This window comes from Vombatus ursinus, unplaced genomic scaffold (assembly GCF_900497805.2).
Source record: "Vombatus ursinus unplaced genomic scaffold, bare-nosed wombat genome assembly UNPS02014775.1, whole genome shotgun sequence".
NCBI lineage: Eukaryota > Metazoa > Chordata > Mammalia > Diprotodontia > Vombatidae > Vombatus > Vombatus ursinus.
The window spans coordinates 208055-226196 of NW_020954553.1; the positions used below are offsets into that span (position 1 = coordinate 208055).

At 42.5% G+C, this 18142-nt stretch overlaps 1 protein-coding gene across 1 annotated transcript in view; it reads left to right on the forward strand.

The window, feature by feature from the left end:
* The first annotated feature begins 6609 nt into the window (after window positions 1–6609).
* LOC114044910 (protein THEMIS2-like) overlaps window positions 6610–18142 on the forward strand; it is a 34127-nt gene continuing 22594 nt past the window's right edge. The window contains exon 1 of the mRNA XM_027864691.1: window positions 6610–6843. Coding sequence (XP_027720492.1) covers window positions 6750–6843 — 94 coding nt within the window. The 5' untranslated portion in view covers window positions 6610–6749. The remainder of the gene's footprint in view (window positions 6844–18142) is intronic.

The window sequence follows — 18142 nt, forward strand, 5'->3', positions numbered from 1 at the left end:
TTAAGTGATGAGGTAAAAGCCTGTTTACAAAAAGTGGGTGAAAAGAGAGGAAGTGGAAGTAATGAGAGTAAACACATTTGGTTTTTTCTCTTCATACTTTGGTTGTGAAAGGAAAGAGGGACATAGGGTAGTATCTTGAAGTGTGAAGAGAAAAAACCAAGTATGAGGGCAAGAGTTGGGATGGAGAGTAAGACTTTTTTTCAGGTACCAAATTCCTTGAAAAAGGACTGAGAATGGACTGACCAAGATGAATAGGAATCTCAGCTCACTTCAGGTGCTTAATAAATGCTCATTTATTAAATACCTGGGCTACTTTCCTAATCTGAGATTCTTCAATCCTTAAAAAGATTTGTGATTTTCTGGGTTTAAATTCCTTAATCCCTGTGTAGCTTGAAACAATTTACTTATCCTTTCTGTAACCAAGAATCCTTTCTACAGTTTCTTCAGTATTGGTTGTCTAATCTTGTTTAGACTAATACTGAAGATAAGTTGTTGTCATTTTCTTTTTTTTAATTAATTTATTTTGATTTATCAACAATCACTCCCATAAGCTTTGGAGTTTTAAATGTTGTTGTCATTTTCCCAGTTACTTTGAGGACTGGGGTAGTGTCAATCAATAAGCATTTATCAGGCACCTACTATGAGCCAGGCACCGTGCTAGAAATGGGAAGTACAGAGATACTTATGAACATGCCCTTGTCCTCAGGGAGTTGTTGGGAGGCATACTATACACTTGTATACAGGCGTATTGTTGTTGTTCAGTCATTTCAGTTGTGTCTGACTCTTCAGCACCCCATTTGGGGTTTTCTTGGCAAAGATACTGGAGTGGTTTGCCATTTCCTTCTCCAGCTCATTTTACAGATGAGGAAACTGAGGCAAACAGGGTTAAGGGACTTGGCCAGGGTCCCCCAACCAGTAAGTGTCTGAGGCTGGATTTGAACTCAGATCTTCCTGACTCCAGGCCAGCACTCTTATCTACTGCACCACCTAGAAGAGCGAGTGCAACAGCACAGAGAGGGAAGGGAGAAATCAGAGTTTGGCTGATCCGTGGAGGGCCTGGAGGGGAATCACATGTAATAAGGCTGGAAAGATAAAATGGGGACGAGGCTGTGAAGACCTTTAAATGCCAGAGGAGTTTATATTTGATCCCAGAAGAATTGGGTAGCTACTAGAGTTTGAGGAGGGAAGTTAAACCTGCACTTTAGGGAAATCATTTTGGCAGCTGAGTGAGGATGTGTTGGAGTATCTAGACTAGTACAACATATACCAAAACCTTGGACTGTCCAGAGGTTCATACCCCCTGCCCCAAATGGGCGCCAAAGGGGCAAGAGGACCAGCTTTTCAGATAGATCTCTTGGGGGATGGGTACTTCGGAAGGTGGGAGGGCAAATGAAAGAGCTTGTTCTCTCTGCTGGGCTGGGCCCCAAAATGGGAAGAGGCCTCTGGCCACAGGAAACTTAGAAATGCTGACAGATATAGGTTAACAAAATGAGGAACCCACAAAGGGAAAAAATAACAGTTCATTTCACCTGCCAACAACTAAATTTCCTCCCCCTACTCCCCAGATAGAAGTGGGGATCTAATTAGCACCACAATTGAAAAGACAAGCCCTAGATTTGAGTCATATAGGATTATTGAGGTGTGGGGGGGATCTCTTAGGTGAAGTGGTTTTTGAAGAAGTGATAGGAGAGTAGAGGGGACTCATACATTAAAAGACAGAAGTGAAAATAAAAGATGGCAAACATTAATTTAGCTGGAATAGAAGGGTCAATAAAGGAACTGGAGAAAAGAAAACTTAGTGGGTGGCTTGACTGCTAAATGCAAATAGCCACAGGGCTGGTAGTAGAAAAGAGGACCATACTTCTTAGGTTTGGCCCCTACTGGGGTAGAATGAGGCATAGCAGTTGGAAGTTGCACTGAAGCAGATTTCAGCTCACGAGTAGCGTGGAATAGTGCACCAAGAGCCAGCCCTGAAATCGGAAAGACCTGAGTTCAAGTCATGCCCTGACTCTGTGACCCTGGGCAGATCACTTGACTTCTCAATGCTCTAGGCAATTCTCCATGATTATATCTTGCAGAGAATGTTCCCACCTGCATTGGAAAAGTTTCCTCATCCAGGAATTCCCTATTTCAAAGAAATCATGGATCTAGTCCCTATCCCTATGAGGGGGACAAAAACTTCCTAATAATTGGAGCTGTCGAAAGGTGGGTAATGACCTTTCTCCATCATGAAAGGCTGGATGGCTACTTGTCAAGATTTGTGTCTATGTATAAATTAGACTAGATGACTTCTGAGCTCCTTTCCAATTTTGAGGTCCTCTCTAAAGTTCTGTGAACAAGTGAGAAATAGACCTGCTGGCCTGAGTGGGGACAATTAGTGAAGGACAGAAAAATGTGGGTGGGTGTGCAGGAGGCAGGGATACCTTGGAGAAGGCTGTAGATTAGCCTGGATTCAGGTGGTGGCTCAATCAATCAATCAATATTTATTAAGCACCTCCTATGTGCCAGGCACTGTGCTAAGTGCTGGGGGTATAAAAAGAAGCGGAAGAGAGTCCCTACCCTCAAGGAGCTGACAATCTACATGCAAACAAATGTATACAAAGCAAGCTCTATATAGGAAAATTAACAGAGGGAAGGCACTGAAAATAGAGGTTGAGGAAGGTTTCCTGTTGAAGGTGTAGTTAGTGGGCACTTAACAGAAGCCAGGAAGGTAAGTGATTGGAATAGAGGAGGTAGAGTATTCCAGGTATGGAGCACAGTCAGAGAAAATTCCAGGAGTCAAGCTGAGTGTCTTGTTTGAGGAACAGCCAGGAGGCAGGTTATCACTAGATTGAAGACTACTTGGGGAGTAGGCTAGGTTATGAAGGGCATTGAATGACAAACAAAGCACTTAGTATTTGCTCCTGAAGTCAATAGGGAGCCACTGGAGTTTAATGAGTAGGGGTTGTGTGTTAGGATCAGATCTTTGATTTTTTTTTTTTTTTTTGGCAATGGGGATTAAGTGACTTGCTCAGAGTCACATAGCTAGTAAGTGTTATGTGTCTGAGGCTGGATTTGAACTCAAGTCCTCCTGAATCCAGGGCCGGTGCTCTATCTACTGTGCCACCTAGCTGCCCCCATGTTTTTTGAATTTTTAAAAAATCACCTTAGTGGCTGAATAGAGGATGGACTGGAGTGGGGAGAGAGCGGAGGCAGGCAGGCCCCCCAGCAGCTAGTGCAATGGGCCAGGTGGGAGGTGAGGAGGTCCTCCACCAGGGTGGGGGCAGCATCAGAGGAGAGGAGGGGGCACATTGGAGAGATGCAAAGGCGAAATCAACAGTAATAGGGAAGGTGGGCGGAGGGAGAATTTAGGGGGAAAGATAATGAGCTCAGTTTTGAACATATTGAATTTAAGATGTTTACACTGGACACCCAGTTCAAGGTGTCTGAAACGCAGCTGGAGATGTGAGACTAGGGTAGCAGAGAGGATGGGGCAGGAAAAGTAGATTTGAGAATTAGCAGCGTAGAAATGGTAGTTAAATCCATGGAAGTTGTTGAGACACCAGTGGTTGGCTAGAGGTTATGATCTGGAGGAGCATCCAGCAAAGGAGCGGTCAGATAGGTAGGAGGAAAACCAGGAGAGAGTGTTGTCCTGAAAACCTAAAGAGAAGAGGGCATCAAGGAGGAAAGTGTGATTGACCACATCCAAGATTGCAGAGAGGTCAGTGACATGGAGGATCAAAAAAAAGGCCATTGGATTTGGCAACTAAGAGATCATTGGTAACTTTGGAGAGAGTAGTATCGATGGAATGATGAGGTCAGAAGCCAGTTTGTAAGGGCTTAAGAAGAGAGTGAGAGGAGAGAAAGGGGAGGCACCCATTGTAGAAGGACCTTTTGGAGAAGTCTAGCAGCAAAGGCTAGAAGAGATAGAGGGCAGAGATAGAAGGATCAAATGAGGGTTTTTTCAGGATAGGGGAGACATGGGCATGTTTGTAGACAGTAGGATGAGCCACTGGACAGGGATAGATTGAAAATAAGTGATAGATCGGGAGTGACAGAGGGGGTAGTCGGTTGGAGATGGGATGGAATGGGATTGCTGAGCAGGTAGAGGGGTTTGCCTTGGTAAGGAGTGAGGCCACTTCATGGGAGACAGGGGTGAAGGAGGAGAGTGGCAGAAGGCATCTGAATGATAGGAGATGAGGAAGGAGGGAGTTCATGGTGAATGGCCTTCAATTTTTTTTCTGTAAAATATTTTCTGTTTTAAGATGAGAGAATGGGGGAAGGGGGAGCCATGGGAGTTTTGAGGAGGTATGAAAAGGTTTTGGAAGAGCCTCTGTAGAGAGTGGATGGTGAGTTGATGCAGGAGGTGTAGTAGGACTGCCTGGCAACAGTGAGGGCCCGGAAGAGGTTATGTAACATCAGTTTGTGGTAAATCCAGTGAGAACGGCTGCGTGATTTTCTCTGTCTTTGTTCAGCAGCACACGTGCAGAAGTGTGGGCAGTGAATGGTGGGAGGGATCCAAGGCTGAGGCTTGGCCAGGTGTCAGTGACAGTATGATAAGGGATTAGGGATTCAAGAGAGGACAGCATAGAGTTGAGCTGGTTCTCCAAGGAGTCAAGATGGAGAGAAGAGGAGAGAGAGGCCCGTGCAGGGAAGATGACCTGGGAGAGAATTGAGGTGTCAAGGGATTAGAGGTCATGGCTGTGGATGTAGAGAGTAAGGGCGGAGGAAGAATTTGCTGAATTTGGGCACTAATTGGGCAAGAGGGTAAGGGTATGAAAAGAGATCTTCTCCAGATCTGGAGCCCAAGGGACATAAAGAACAGAAACAACAGTGATCTGTTGGGTGACTGTTTTCTGTGCACCTAGGTCTGGTCACTGAGTGACCCTTGGCAAGCTGCTTAAACTCCATCCTGCTCAGACTCACCATCTGTAAAATCAAGGGATTTTAGTGGTTGATTTATTAAGTCCCTTCTAGCCCTAACGTCCTAGAATCCTTGATTGGGGTTTCTCCAAAGGTAGAGACAGTATCTCTCAGTATATCTCACTAAGACTGGAAACTGAGTGGTTTTTTATTTTTGTTTTTAATGTGGTCTCCCTCCAGGAAATGGGGTATAGAAATCTATCCTGCCCCATAGGAAAATTGAAGGGGAAAGGGATAAGAGAAAGGTGGGGAGAGATAGAAGGGAGGGTAGATTAGGAGAAGGGGTATTCAGAATGCATGCCATCTTGGGGTGGGGGGGAGGGATGAGATGGGGAGAAAATTTGGAACTCAAAATCTTATGGAAGTAAATGTTGAAAACTAAAAATAAACAAAAAAATTAAATAAATAATGTGGTCTCCCTCATCAGAACATGAGTTTTTTTTAAAAAAAAATTTTTATTTTTCCTCAATTACATGTAAAAACAATTTTTAACATTCATTTTTTTTTAGTTTTGAGTTCCTCATTCCATCCCTCCCCTTCCCTGAGACAGTAAGCAGTCTGAAATGTGCAGTCATGTAAAACACTTCTGTATTATTCGTTTGATACAAGAAAACTCAAACAAAAAAAAAGGTGAAAAGTAGTATGCTTCTGTCTGTATTCTAACAACATTGTTCTTTCTCTGGAGGCAGTTAGCATTTTTCAACATGAGTCCTTTGGGATTGTCTTGGATCACTGTATTGCTCAGAATAGCTAAGTCATTCACGATTGTTCATCATGCAGCTTTGCTGTTACTGGGTACAATGGTCTCCTGGTTCTGCTCACTTCACTCGGCGTCAGTTCATGTAAGTCTTTTCAGGTTTTTAAGAAATCATCCCACTCATCATTTCTTAAGGCACAATAATATTCTAGAATGTGAGTTTCTTTTCTTTTCTTTTTTTTTTTGGGAGGGGCAATTGGGGTTAAGTGACTTGCCCAGCTAGTAAGTGTCAAGTGTTTGGTCTGAGGTCAGATTTGAATTCAGGTCCTCTTGACTTCAGGGCCAGTGCTCTATCCACTGCGCCACCTAGCTGCCCCTGAATGTGAATCTCCTGAGAGCAGGAGCTGCATTACTTTCCTGTTAGTATGCCCAGCACTTGGCCCAGTGCCTTGCAAATGGTCAGAGCTTAATAAACATATTCATTAATTCTTTTAGAGCTGAATGTGTTACTTGTATTTCCTGCCTTGTAGTCCTCGTCCTGCCATCTGAGATCACAAGTGTAGTCCCTCCTCCTTTAAGTGTAGACCATCTCTTCCTTCGGGATTAAAGGTCTCTGAGGTAGGGGAATTGTTTTCCCCCATCATATGGGGAACTCCTGAGAGACTTCCATCAGACTTAGTGTTTCCCAAGGGTGTAGACCAGGGGTGAGTAACCAGCAGCCTCAAGGCCACATGTGGCCCTCTAGGTCCTCAAGTGGGGCCCTTTGACTTTAACAAATCCTTTTATTAAGGGCTATAGACAGTGTTTCTCTGGCTCCCAAGGTAAAGGCGATGTTTCTCTATGTGGTTAGGGTACCTCTGAATGTTTCCCTAATCCCTGAAAAAAGCTGTTTATGATGACTCACAGGGCTTAGGCAAAGGGCTGGCGATCATGCTAGGGGAAGGAAGATGTGGGTGTGGGTGTGAAGGGACTGAAAGAGGTCCCTCTAAATTAAGCCAGGCCCCTCCCAGTATACGCCTTCTCTAGGGCTGGGACCGTAGCAATCTAGTGTGGTTGAAGCAGGAAGGAGAAGCAGGTACAGGAGGTACCCTCCAGAAAACTCAGCTAGAAGAGTGGCTAACTGATAGTGCGACCACAGAGGCCGAGGACCATGAAGCCCGTGGCTCTCCAGGACTACATCTGCTCATTGGACCCAGCCTCCCTGCCCCGGATCCTGAAGATATGCTCCGGGGTGTATTTTCAGAGTAAGTGTGACCACCCAGACCTGGCGCAGCACCTCTGCTTCGTGGGTATATATATCACTCACCTGTGGTATCCACCATTGCCTCTGTTTCTTAGTTCAGTAGAGAGGAGGACCCTGGCTTCCTTGCCTCCTGAGCAGAGCAGCTCTCAGTAGAAGGGGGTACTGAGCCTTCCTCAGAAGACAGTGTCCCTCAAAACTTTCTGGATTGGGGTCAGTCCCATCGTGAGGTTCTCATAGCAAATTTTTACTTATGTTGAGCCATTTTGGCCAGGGGGTGGGGTGCAATATGATAAGGGGTTCAAGAGAGGAGGACAGTGTAGAGTTGAACTGGTTCCCCAAGGAGTCAAGATGGGGAGAAGAGGAGAGAGTGTCTAGTGCAGGGGAGATGGCCTGGGAGAGAATTGAGGAGTTAAAGGACTGGTGGTCATGGCTGTGGGTGTGGAGAGTAAGGGTGGAGGAAGAAGAATTTGCTAAATTTGGGCACTAATTGGGCAAGAGGTTGAGAGTGTGAGAAGAGATTTTCTCCGGATCTGGAGCCCTGAGGGACATAAAGAACAGAAACAACAGTGATCTGTTGGGTGACTGTTTTCTGTGCACCTAGCTGTGGTCACTGAGTGACCCTTGGCAAGCTGCTTAAACTACGTCCTGCTCAGACTCACCATCTGTAAAATCAAGGGATTTTGGTGGGTGACCTGTTAAGTCCCTTCTAGCCCTAACATCCTAGAATCCCGGGTTGGGATTTCTCCAGAGTGATGGTGGTGGTGATGGTTGTTTGTCCTTTGTTCTTGAAGAGGACCATGACATCAGGCAGGTGATGCCATGACTTGCTAGTGAATTGGATTTAAGTGAGGGAGAGCTGTGCAAAGTTAACAGCCTCAGTTTCTCCTCTGGAGCCATCTGGGTCCAGTGGGGACGTATAGATGAGGACTACTGGACATGGCCCCCAATTGACTCACTGGAACCATCTAGAAGGCTCAATGGATAGAACCTTGGGCCTGGAGTCAGGAAGACCCAAGTTCAAATACAGCTTCTGACAGTCACTAGCTGCGTCCAAAGGTACTGCTACATTATCTCTCAGTATATCTCAGTAAGACGGAAAACTCAGTGTTTTTCTTCATTGGTCTTCCCTGCTAGAATGTGAGCTTCTTGAGAGCAGGGGCCGAATTACTTTTGTATTTGCATGCCCAGAGCTTGGACCAGTACCTTGAAAATGATCAGAGCTTAATTAACACATTCATTCATTCATTCATCTATCCATTCATTTATTTGCTCATTCAGGAAATAAGATGCTTGACTCTTGACTTGACTCTTTAGGGCAATGCTGAGTCAGAAATGTTGCAGACAGGATTTGTGGTCAGGTACAGGTTTAATGAGATGATCTGTGAGATTCTCTTGAAGTGGCTATTAGTAAAGTCAGTGTTTCTGTTAGATTCCTGCAACACCCTGCTTGTACTAGAGGCATCCAGGTGGGACAGTAGGCCTGAAGTCAGATAGAGTTTAGTTCAGATCTGGCTGCCTAATCCTAAGTCACTTTACCTCTACCATCCTCAGTTTCCTCAACTATAAAATGGGGATAATAATAGCACTTAGCCACCAGGGTTCTTTTTTTTTTTTTTTTTTGGCCAGGCAGTGGGGTTAAGTGACTTGCTTAGGGTCACACAGCTAGTAAGTGTCAAGTGTCTGAGGTCGTATTTGAACTCAGGTCCTCCTGACTCCAAGGCCAGAGGGAGCTCTATCCACTGTGCCATCTAGCTGCCCAACCACTAGGGTTCTTGAGACAATCAAATAAGATATTTGTAAAGCATTTGACACATAGTAGGCACTTAATGAATGTTTGTTTCCTTCTTTTCTAGAGCAAATACCTCTCATGGCCTTGGTTTTCTCTTCTGTAGATTGGGGAGGAATCCTGCACTAACTGCCTTAAAGGATTATTGTGGGGAAAGTGCTTTCTAAAGTGTACATATAATAGCTTCAAGAAGGAACTTGGCACATTTTAGAACATCTGGGAGAGGGGAAATAATGAGAAATAAAGAGAAGAGCATTGAGCCCCCTGACTTCTATTCCCTAAGCTGATCTCCCAGGGAAAACTTTGCTCTCTGTCCTCCCAGACCCCAGACCAAAGGCTTAGAGCAGGGAGAGAAGCCAGTACCCCAGTTATCCTGGGAGAAGCCCCCCTAGGACTTTACACAGAAAGGCTGACCTCCAGTGTCACTCTGAAGAGCATTGTGTCTTGGAGACAGGTAGAGGGTTATAGGATGCTAGGGAGGACACATTGAGGGAAGAGATGGGAAGGCTGTACAAAAGGCTAGAGGTTCGTAGGAAACAAGGAAAGGACAGACTGCAGGGTAGGGGGTTCAACCCAGCCATCATGGCCCTGAGGGAGAAGGGAGAAGGAAGAAGGGAAAAGAAAGGAACCTAAGGCCAGTGTCTTCAAAGGCTGTCTTCTTTTTTAGATCCCCAAACATTTGCATTGGTGCTTCAGCCTTCCCAGGCCAGAGAACCCACACCCACACCCACACCCAAGTTCCTTCTGCTCACCGAGGTTCCCACACCCTTCAGGTCACCTCTGGCCTGCCCTACCCACTTGTCAGGTTGCTTACGCTCTTCCGTAGCTTGATGACCATATTTCTTTCTCCCTAGGTCCATATGCCCATCCACTGGAAAATCCTTTCGTTCATTCAACAAACCATAACTGATGTAAAGTACCCACTGACTTGAGGCTGAAAAAGATAAAAGTTTAGATAAGACACAGCCCCTGCCATCATGACACTTAGCTTCAGTAAGGTCTGTGATGAAAATACCAGTGTCAGTGTATCTGATCGCAGAAGCTAAGAGGTAAAACAAGGTCAGACCTGGCTGATGCAAATATGGGATAAATACTGAGTACTAGAGGCCTTTTTTTTTCTTTTTTTAGGAGGCAGGAAAGTGTAACAGAAGGAGCTCTGGATTGAAAGAGGACCTGAGTTGGAATTGCAGCTCAGGTGCTGCAAGTAATTCAAATTTAGCATTTATTTTTTACAATAATTTTTATTGATAATAAAAGCTCTCTAACCTTTCCCTCCCCCAATCTCTCAGCTAAAGATGTTGCCTCTTACTTTATTGAAAAAAGAATTGAGGGCATTCAACATAACCTCCCTTTTCTCTGATTTTCTTTATCTCAAAACCCCCTGACATCATCTCTCACACTCTCTTCCTTTCCACCCGTCTATGACAGAGATAGTCCTTCTTGGCACGGCCAACCCCTTTACATGTGCACTTGATCACAACCCCTTCCATCTTTTCCAGTAGATTGCATCCTCAATTCAATCATCGCCATCCCCCACATTCTCAAATCTTATCCTGTCGTCTGGTTCCTTACCTTCACACATGTCCAAATCTCCCCCAACCTTAAAAAAAAAAACTCAACTGGAGCTATCAAGCTATCATCCACTCCTCCCTTTCTCAGCCAAACTCTGAAAAAGCTGTCTAGAGTTTTTATCAGATTGCACGCCGTCTTGGGGAGGGAGGAGGGGAGGGAAGGGGAGAAAATTGAAAACTCCAAAGCTTATGGAAGTGAATGCTGAAAACTAAAAATTAATTAATTAATTAAAAATTTTTGAAAAAGCTGTCTATATTCCTATTCTGCCACTCCTCAACCCTTTGCAATCTGGCTTCCAAATTCTATCACTTACCTGAAACTGCTCTCTCCAAAGTTACCAAGGAGCTCTTTTTTGTTGTTGTTTTAGATGAGTGTTCCTTTCCTCCCCCCCAGAAAGCCATTTATATAAATTTTTTTTTAAGAAAAAGGAGGGAAAAATCAGCATAACTGATCAATTAAGTGAAAAAAAAATCTGAAAATATATGCAATGGAAAACATTTGTGAACCTCCCATCTCTGCATAGGGGTGCAATTGGTGATACCTTCTCAAGTCTCCTCTTTTGATCCATGTTTGATATTTGCTTGATCTTTGTAATTTTGCAATATTCACTTTTGACTTTTTGGTACACGGTTATTCTTTCCGTTGACATCATTGTGTAAATTGTTTTCTTGGCTCTTTACTTCCCTCTGTGTTAGTTCATATAGTTCTTCCCAGGTTTCTCTGTGTTCATCACACATGTCATTTTTTATAGTAACATTCTTACAGTAACATTCCTTTACATCCATGTGCTGCAGTTTGCTTAGCCATTCTCCAATCATTGGGCATCTACTTTGTTTCCAGTTCTTTGCTACCACATAGTTACTGCTTCAAACATTTTGCAGCATGTTTTTAGAGGCAGGTAGGTAGTACAGTGGATAGAGCATTGGGTCTGGAGTCAGAAAGACCTGAGTTCAAATCCCACCTCACAAGCTGTATGACTCTGGGAAAGTCATTTAACCTCTGTTTGTCTCAGTTTCTTCAACTGTAAAATGGAGATAATACCTCCCAGGGTTGTTGTTGTGAGGATCAAATAAGATAATATTTGGAAATTGCTTGGCACATGTAGGAGCTATATAAATAATGCTAGCTAGGACTGTTGTTATTATGTTGGCATATATGAGGACTTTCTTTTTATTAGTGACTTTCATGGAGTATATGCCTAGTAGTAGGCTCTCCGGGTCAAAGGTTATGGACAATTTAGTCTGTATTTTCATAATTCCCTATTGCTTTCCAAAATGTTTGTGCTAAATCACAGTTCCACCAACAAAGCAGTAATTTCCCAGTCTCCCCAGAACCTCTCCAACACTGACCTGACTATTGCTGTCTTCTTTGCCAATTTGTTGAGTATAAAGTGAAACCTCAGGGCCTTTTTTTAAAATTTGCATTTTTCTGATTATTAGTGATTTGGAGCATTCTTTCGTATAATTGTTAATTGTTTGCAATTCTTTTGTGAATTGTTTGTTCACATCCTTTGACTACTTATATATTGGATAGACTTAGTTTTATTTAAATATATGTGTGTTTAAACAAAATATATGTTTAAATAAAATGAAAAGTTATAGATAGAAAGATAGATATACATATATGTGTCTGTTCTGAGCAAATATTTATAAATCATCTACTATGTTCAAGCACTTGGGATACCAAGACATCCTCTAATTTCCCTTCAGATTTATGCTCCTATAAAACAAAAATGAAATCGTTTCTGCCCTCAGGGAACTTATAGTCTATTGGGGGAAGCAAGTAGAAAAATAAATATAATGGGGGCAGCTATGTGGTGCAGTGGATTGAGCTCCGACCTTGGAGTCAGGAGGACCTGAGTTCAAATCCGGCGTCAGACACTTGAGACTAGTTGTGTAACCCTGGGCAAGTCACTTAACCCCGATTGCCTCACCAAAAAGCAAAAAAAAGAAAAATAAATATGAAATATATGCGAGGTAAATACAAAGTAATTTTTAGGTTCTTGGGTGAATTGAGGATTATCAGCTGGGATAGGGGCAGTTATCCATGAAGACCTTATGTAGAAAGTGGTAATTGCAGAAAGCTAGGAGGTTCTTCAAGATGGAGGTGAGGAGGCAGACGTTCCAGGCATAGGGCCAGCTGGTGCAGAGGTACAGAGATAAAATAGGAGATGAAATGATTGGTCTAGGGAATGGCAAGTTTGTTTGGAAAGTAGAGCGCATGAAGGATTGCACCGTGTAGTAAGCCTGGAAAGATCGGGTGGAGCCAGCTTGTGAAGGTTTTAAATGTTGAACAGATGAGTTTGTATTTTATCCTAGAGGCAAGAAAGAGCCAGTGGATCTTCCTGAGCAAGGGTATGGCATGGTGAGTGCTTTAGTGATATCAGTTTGGAAGAGAGCATGAGGGCTCAGGAAAATGGAAAGTTAGGGGTAAAGGACAGCAAACAATAGGAGGCAAGATGCTGGATGACTTTGTTGTTCAGTCGTTTCTGGACTCTTTGTGACCCCGTGGACCATAATGCCAGTACTGTCCAGGGGGTTTTCTTGGCAAAGATACTGGAGTGGTTTGCCATTTCCTTCTGCAGTGGATTAAGGCAAACAGATGTTAAGTGACTTATTCAGGGTCACACAGCTAGTAAGTGTCTGAGATCAGATTTGAATTCAGGTATTCCTGACTCCAGGCCCACCTAGCTGCCTGAATACATCTATGGAATTCAGGGAGTCCTCTTGGTATATATTATAAATTACCAAAATTTTGAAATCTTAGAAGACTGACACAATATGGTTAAGAGAGTTAATGAGGAATCAGAAACCCAGAGTTGGTGGTCAAAAAGTTGATTTGTGGCATATGAGAATTATAAAATCTGATTTAAAAGACAACTATGATTTTGGCAGGAAAATGGTCTCAATAGCCATTTTGTCTCAGCAAAGACAAGAGACTTTTTTATGTTTTGGGTTTTTTTTTATGTTTTCAAAGTTGCTGCTGAAATCCTTGGGCTCAAAATTGAACAAGGCAAAAATTAAACATAGAGGGTGGTGAGGGCGAATATTACAGTCTATAGTCAGAACCCCACATCAAGAACTGTTAACCTTCCTAGAAGCTCAAAATGTACAGCTGCATGAATTTTTTCTTGGTAATTCAATTAATTAGTAATTATTAGTAATTAATTAGTAATGATCAATTTGGCAGCCTCTACAACTGTCCTATGGAAGGATCCAAGGATGGCCAGGAACTTTTATTGTAACTGTGACCATCCTATAACACATTTAGAAGTTTTCAGAAAAGAAAAAAACCAAACACCACTATATTATTTGTGTTGTAAAGCAGCCACTGGCACAGACTGGCAGTTGATCTGGTAAAATGTCGGCCTCCTTGGACCACATACTTTGAATTGAGAGTCTATTTTGGATATAATGATGTCTAGGCTCTTTAAAGAGGGCTAGATCTTTTAAAATAAATGCTCCATGAATTAGAATACATATATTTGAAAACCACCTAGGTTAATTATACAGAACAGTGTCTGATTCTGTGATCTAAACTGTGACATGTACCACAGCTGACCTCCGAAGCTTGTCATCCAAACCATTTAATGAGTAATATCTCATCCAAGGGCAATTTAAGAAGAATTCCTTCAGTAGGTATAGAATGAGCAAAACTGATCAAAGTTGTATTTAACTGAAAAGCTTGAAATAAATATATAAAAAGAATGTTTTTATTTTTAAAAAAGTCTTAAAATGCTCATATCATATGATATTGATTGTATGGTAACTTGCCATAAATGTTCGCTTGGTGAATATTTGATATCGTCTTTACTTTATTGCCTTCTGGTTATTATACATTGTATGAAGCTCTCGTCAGATAGCTTCATGAGATCCTAAGCCTACAGGTAGAAGGGACTTCAGAGGCCCCTGAATCTAACCCCCTCATTTTAGAGGTGGGGCGACTCATCCAGGGCCACCCAGGTGAGAGCCTATTCAATGTGAAGTTTTTTTAGGAAACTATCTGCTTAACATGACTAATGTGAAACTATGTTTAATATGATTATATAGCCAATATCAGATTGTGTGCTATCTTGGAGAGGGGTTAGAGAAGGCAGGGGGAAAATTTAGAACCCCAAATCTTATAAAAGTGAATGTTGAAAACTAAAAATTAATTAATTAATTAAAAGAAAACTATCTGCTTAGTTGTTATTCACAGATCAGTTTTGGTGGGATATTACTAGAGTCGTGTAGATTAGACTGTACCTGATGTTCAGATATTCTTTTTCTTCCTCAAATAAATTTATTTAAATCTCTCTTTCTCTCAGTCTCTCTCTCCTTTTTCCCTCTCTTTGTCCTTTCTCTCTTCTCTCTCTCTCCTCTTTCCCTCTCTTCCTCTAACCCCCCTTACACACACACACACACACACACACACACACACACACACACATACACACACACAAACATGTATCACTTTGGTATTTGTGTGGAGAACATGTTAGGAAGGAAAGCATATTTGATCCCCCATATCCAATCCATTGCCAAAGTCTGTTGATTTCATCTTTGAAACATCTCTCAAATACGCCTTCTCTCCTCTGACATTGCCGCCATACTGCCGCCATTTTGGTGCAGACCCTCATCACTTCACACCAAGACTATTGCAGTAGCCTGCTTACTGGGGTCTGCCTGCCTTACTCAAGCACCGAAGAGATTTTCCAAAACACATCGCTCCCCTGCTCGATAAACTCTAGTAGCTTCCTGTTGCCTCCAGGACCAAATACCAAACACTTTATTTGACATTCAAAGCCTTTGATGACCAAGTCCCTTCCTACCTTTCCTGTCTTCTTACACATTTACACTCCCAGTATGTATTCTCTTCAATCTAGTGACACTGGCCTTCTGGCTGTTCTTTAAACAAGCTTCTCCACTTCTCAGCTCTGGGTATTTTCCGTGGCTGTCACCCATTTCTAGACTGCTCTCCTTCCTCCTTGATGTCCTAGCTTCCCTGGCTAAAATCCCATCTTTTACAAAAAGCCTTTCCCAATGCTCATTAATTCTAGTGCCTTTCCTCTTTTAATTATTTCCTATGTATCCTGCATGTAGCTTATTTGTACATAATTGTTTACTTGTTTCCCCCATTATATTGTGAACTTCTCAAGGGCAAGGACTGTTTTTCACCTTTTTTTTTGTATCCCCAGTGCATAGCATGATATCTGGCATATGGTAGGTGCTTAATAAGTGCTTATTCACTGACTGACTAAGAGTGAAGTGAGGCAGGGAGTCCAGTTAGGAGGCCATTGCAATAGCCCATTCCAGTGGTGATGAGGGCTGGAACTGGGTTGGAGAGAAAAGGACAGAATGAGGTGTTGTCCAGGTAGAACTGACAAAACTTGGCAATTAATAGGATGTGAAGAGTGAGAGAGAATGAAGAGTTGAGAATGGTGACTCCAGGTTGTAGACCTGAGCTCGGAAAGTGGTACCCTCTGCAGAAATAGGGAAGTTAGAAAGTGAGGTGGTTAGTGGGGGAAATGGTGAATTCCATTTTGAACACCTTGTGGGAATTCTAAAATTTTCCAGTCTGCAAGAAAAACCACTGAGGCAGAGCTTTGAGCCAATGGCATTTTATTAAAGGTCCATGGCCCCCTCTAATGAAATGGACCTCAGATCTTCCTCATACTCTGAGGTGCCCCTTTCCTCCAGGGCCTTAGTTTTATAGTGCTTGATACTCCGATAATACAAGTGAAGTAGATAAAAAAACACAGAATCTCATTGGTTGATAGACCTTGCCCTTGACCTTCTAGGAGGGTCTACACAAAATACAGAATCCCACTAGTGGACAAACAGGCTAGTGAGGAGACCTTAACAGACCTATATTGACCTTTCAGGAGGTCCTACCAGACAGATGAGTATACCCATGGTCTGGGCTGTTAAACAGATTTCAAAACATCTACCTAGGTAGATGGGCTGGTAGAAAGGCAGGCCTCAGGCTGGCAACTAGGGTGACTCATTGGCCAAGTGTTAATGGGCATTTCCCCATGTTGGGCAATAGAGAGATGACAAGGCACAGAGGGGCAACAGAAATAGGTGGGGAAGCTTTCCATGTAATTGAGTCACCTCAGCCATGCTGGGCTTGGTCATCATAACAAGGAAAAACAAGGGTTGAGGTCCTTTAATTAGCTTCCTATGATTAAGCAAGTGAACTTATAATCTTCAGTTCATACCTCTGGGGCCTATTATAAGCTCTACAAAACTTAAAATCACTACCCTTCTGGAATCATGTCTAACTAATTAATATTGATTGAATAAAATAGGTGTCCAATTAACCATCTATCATAATCTTGAGTTCAAGATACCTATGGTACATACAGGGAGAGATGTTTAACAAGCAGTTGGTGATGGGAGATTGTAGCATAGGAAAGCTTCCCATATAAAGTTCTCAGAGTCATTTGTATAGCAATGATATTAAAACCCACAGGAGCTGATGAGATCACTGAGAGGGTATGCATTTCGAGAAGAGAAGAGGTCCCAGAACTGAGCCCTGGAGCATGCCACTGATGGTAATCATGAAAAACAAGGGGGAGGAGAAGGTGGTCGACAGGGTCAGATACTCTAGAGAGATCAAGAAGGATGCAGTCTGAGAAAAGGCCATTGGATCTGGCAATTAAGAGAGCATCAGTAACTTTGAAATGAACAATTTCAAACAAAGTAGATGCCATCCAGTGGGGGAATGGTTGAACAGGATTTGGTACAGCTTTATTCTATGATGCCACAGAAGCCTCCTTACCCTGGAAGTGCACTCCACTCCTGGACTTCTCATACTTCTCTCCTGAGGCCTCTTTCTCTGGTTGGTTGATTCTCCCTAGAACTTGCATTATAAGGAAAGTGACCATCTCTTCCTGACCCTCCAGATTTTTTTTCCAACATGCCCCTAGACTATCGGTACTCCCCACCTTGATGTTCAGTTTCCTTTTATGTGTTGTCTTCTTCCATTAGAATGTAAGCTCCTTGAGGGCAGGGACTGTCTTTCTTCTTGTATTTGTATTCTGAGTGCTTAACACAGTGTCTGGTGCATAATCAGCACTTTTTTTTTTTTACTTGAATTGATGCCAAATGAAATAAGCAAAACCAGGAAAACAATATACAAAATAATTATAACAATATAAACAGAAAGAACAACCACAAAATTATTGAAACTTTATATTGTGAAATTAGAGAGAACATACTTGACCCAAAGAATAAGAAATAGGAAAAGACCTCCTCAGAAAAGTTCAGGGCTCAGGAGTGTATAATGGCAGATTTTTTTGGGGGGGGATTTATTGACCAGTCTTGCTAATTTTTTTTCTTCCTTTTAAAAATATTGTTATAAGAGATGGCTCTTGGGGAAGGGGAAGGGAAGGAACACAGGGGGAAGTCTTGTTGATGTAAAAAAAAATGAATGAAAATCTATTTTTTAAAAAGAAAAGAACAGTTTCTGTCGAAATGGGGCAGGAAATCAGAGGGTCAGAGGTTGTAAAGTGAGTGGGATGTAAGAAAATGGAAGCCTTGAGTATAGATGGCTTTTTCTAAGAGTTTGACTCTGAAAGGGGGGAGAGATACAGGATTATAGTTTGAAGGGATGTTAGGGTAGTGAAGGTTTGGTTGTGGACATGAGGAGGGAGAGAGCTCCAGGCATCGGATAAAGCCAGTGAAAATACCTAGAGGTGAGAGATGGAGTGTGTTGTGAGGGGAATAGCAAGGAGTCCAGTGATGAAGAGTTGGTAGAGGTGGGTAAGGAAGGATTTGTATCAATCATCTGCCTCCTTTTTGATGAGGAAGTGTTAATCTTTCCATAGCTGCCTTAGTTCGATGTCAGTATTGTACTGGCTCTTAGGGTATTTTGCAGATCTGTTAAGGTCCATTTTATAGTTCCAAAAGTGTGCATGAAGATTGGTATTGAATGGATGTTATTGTTTTAAATGTGTTTT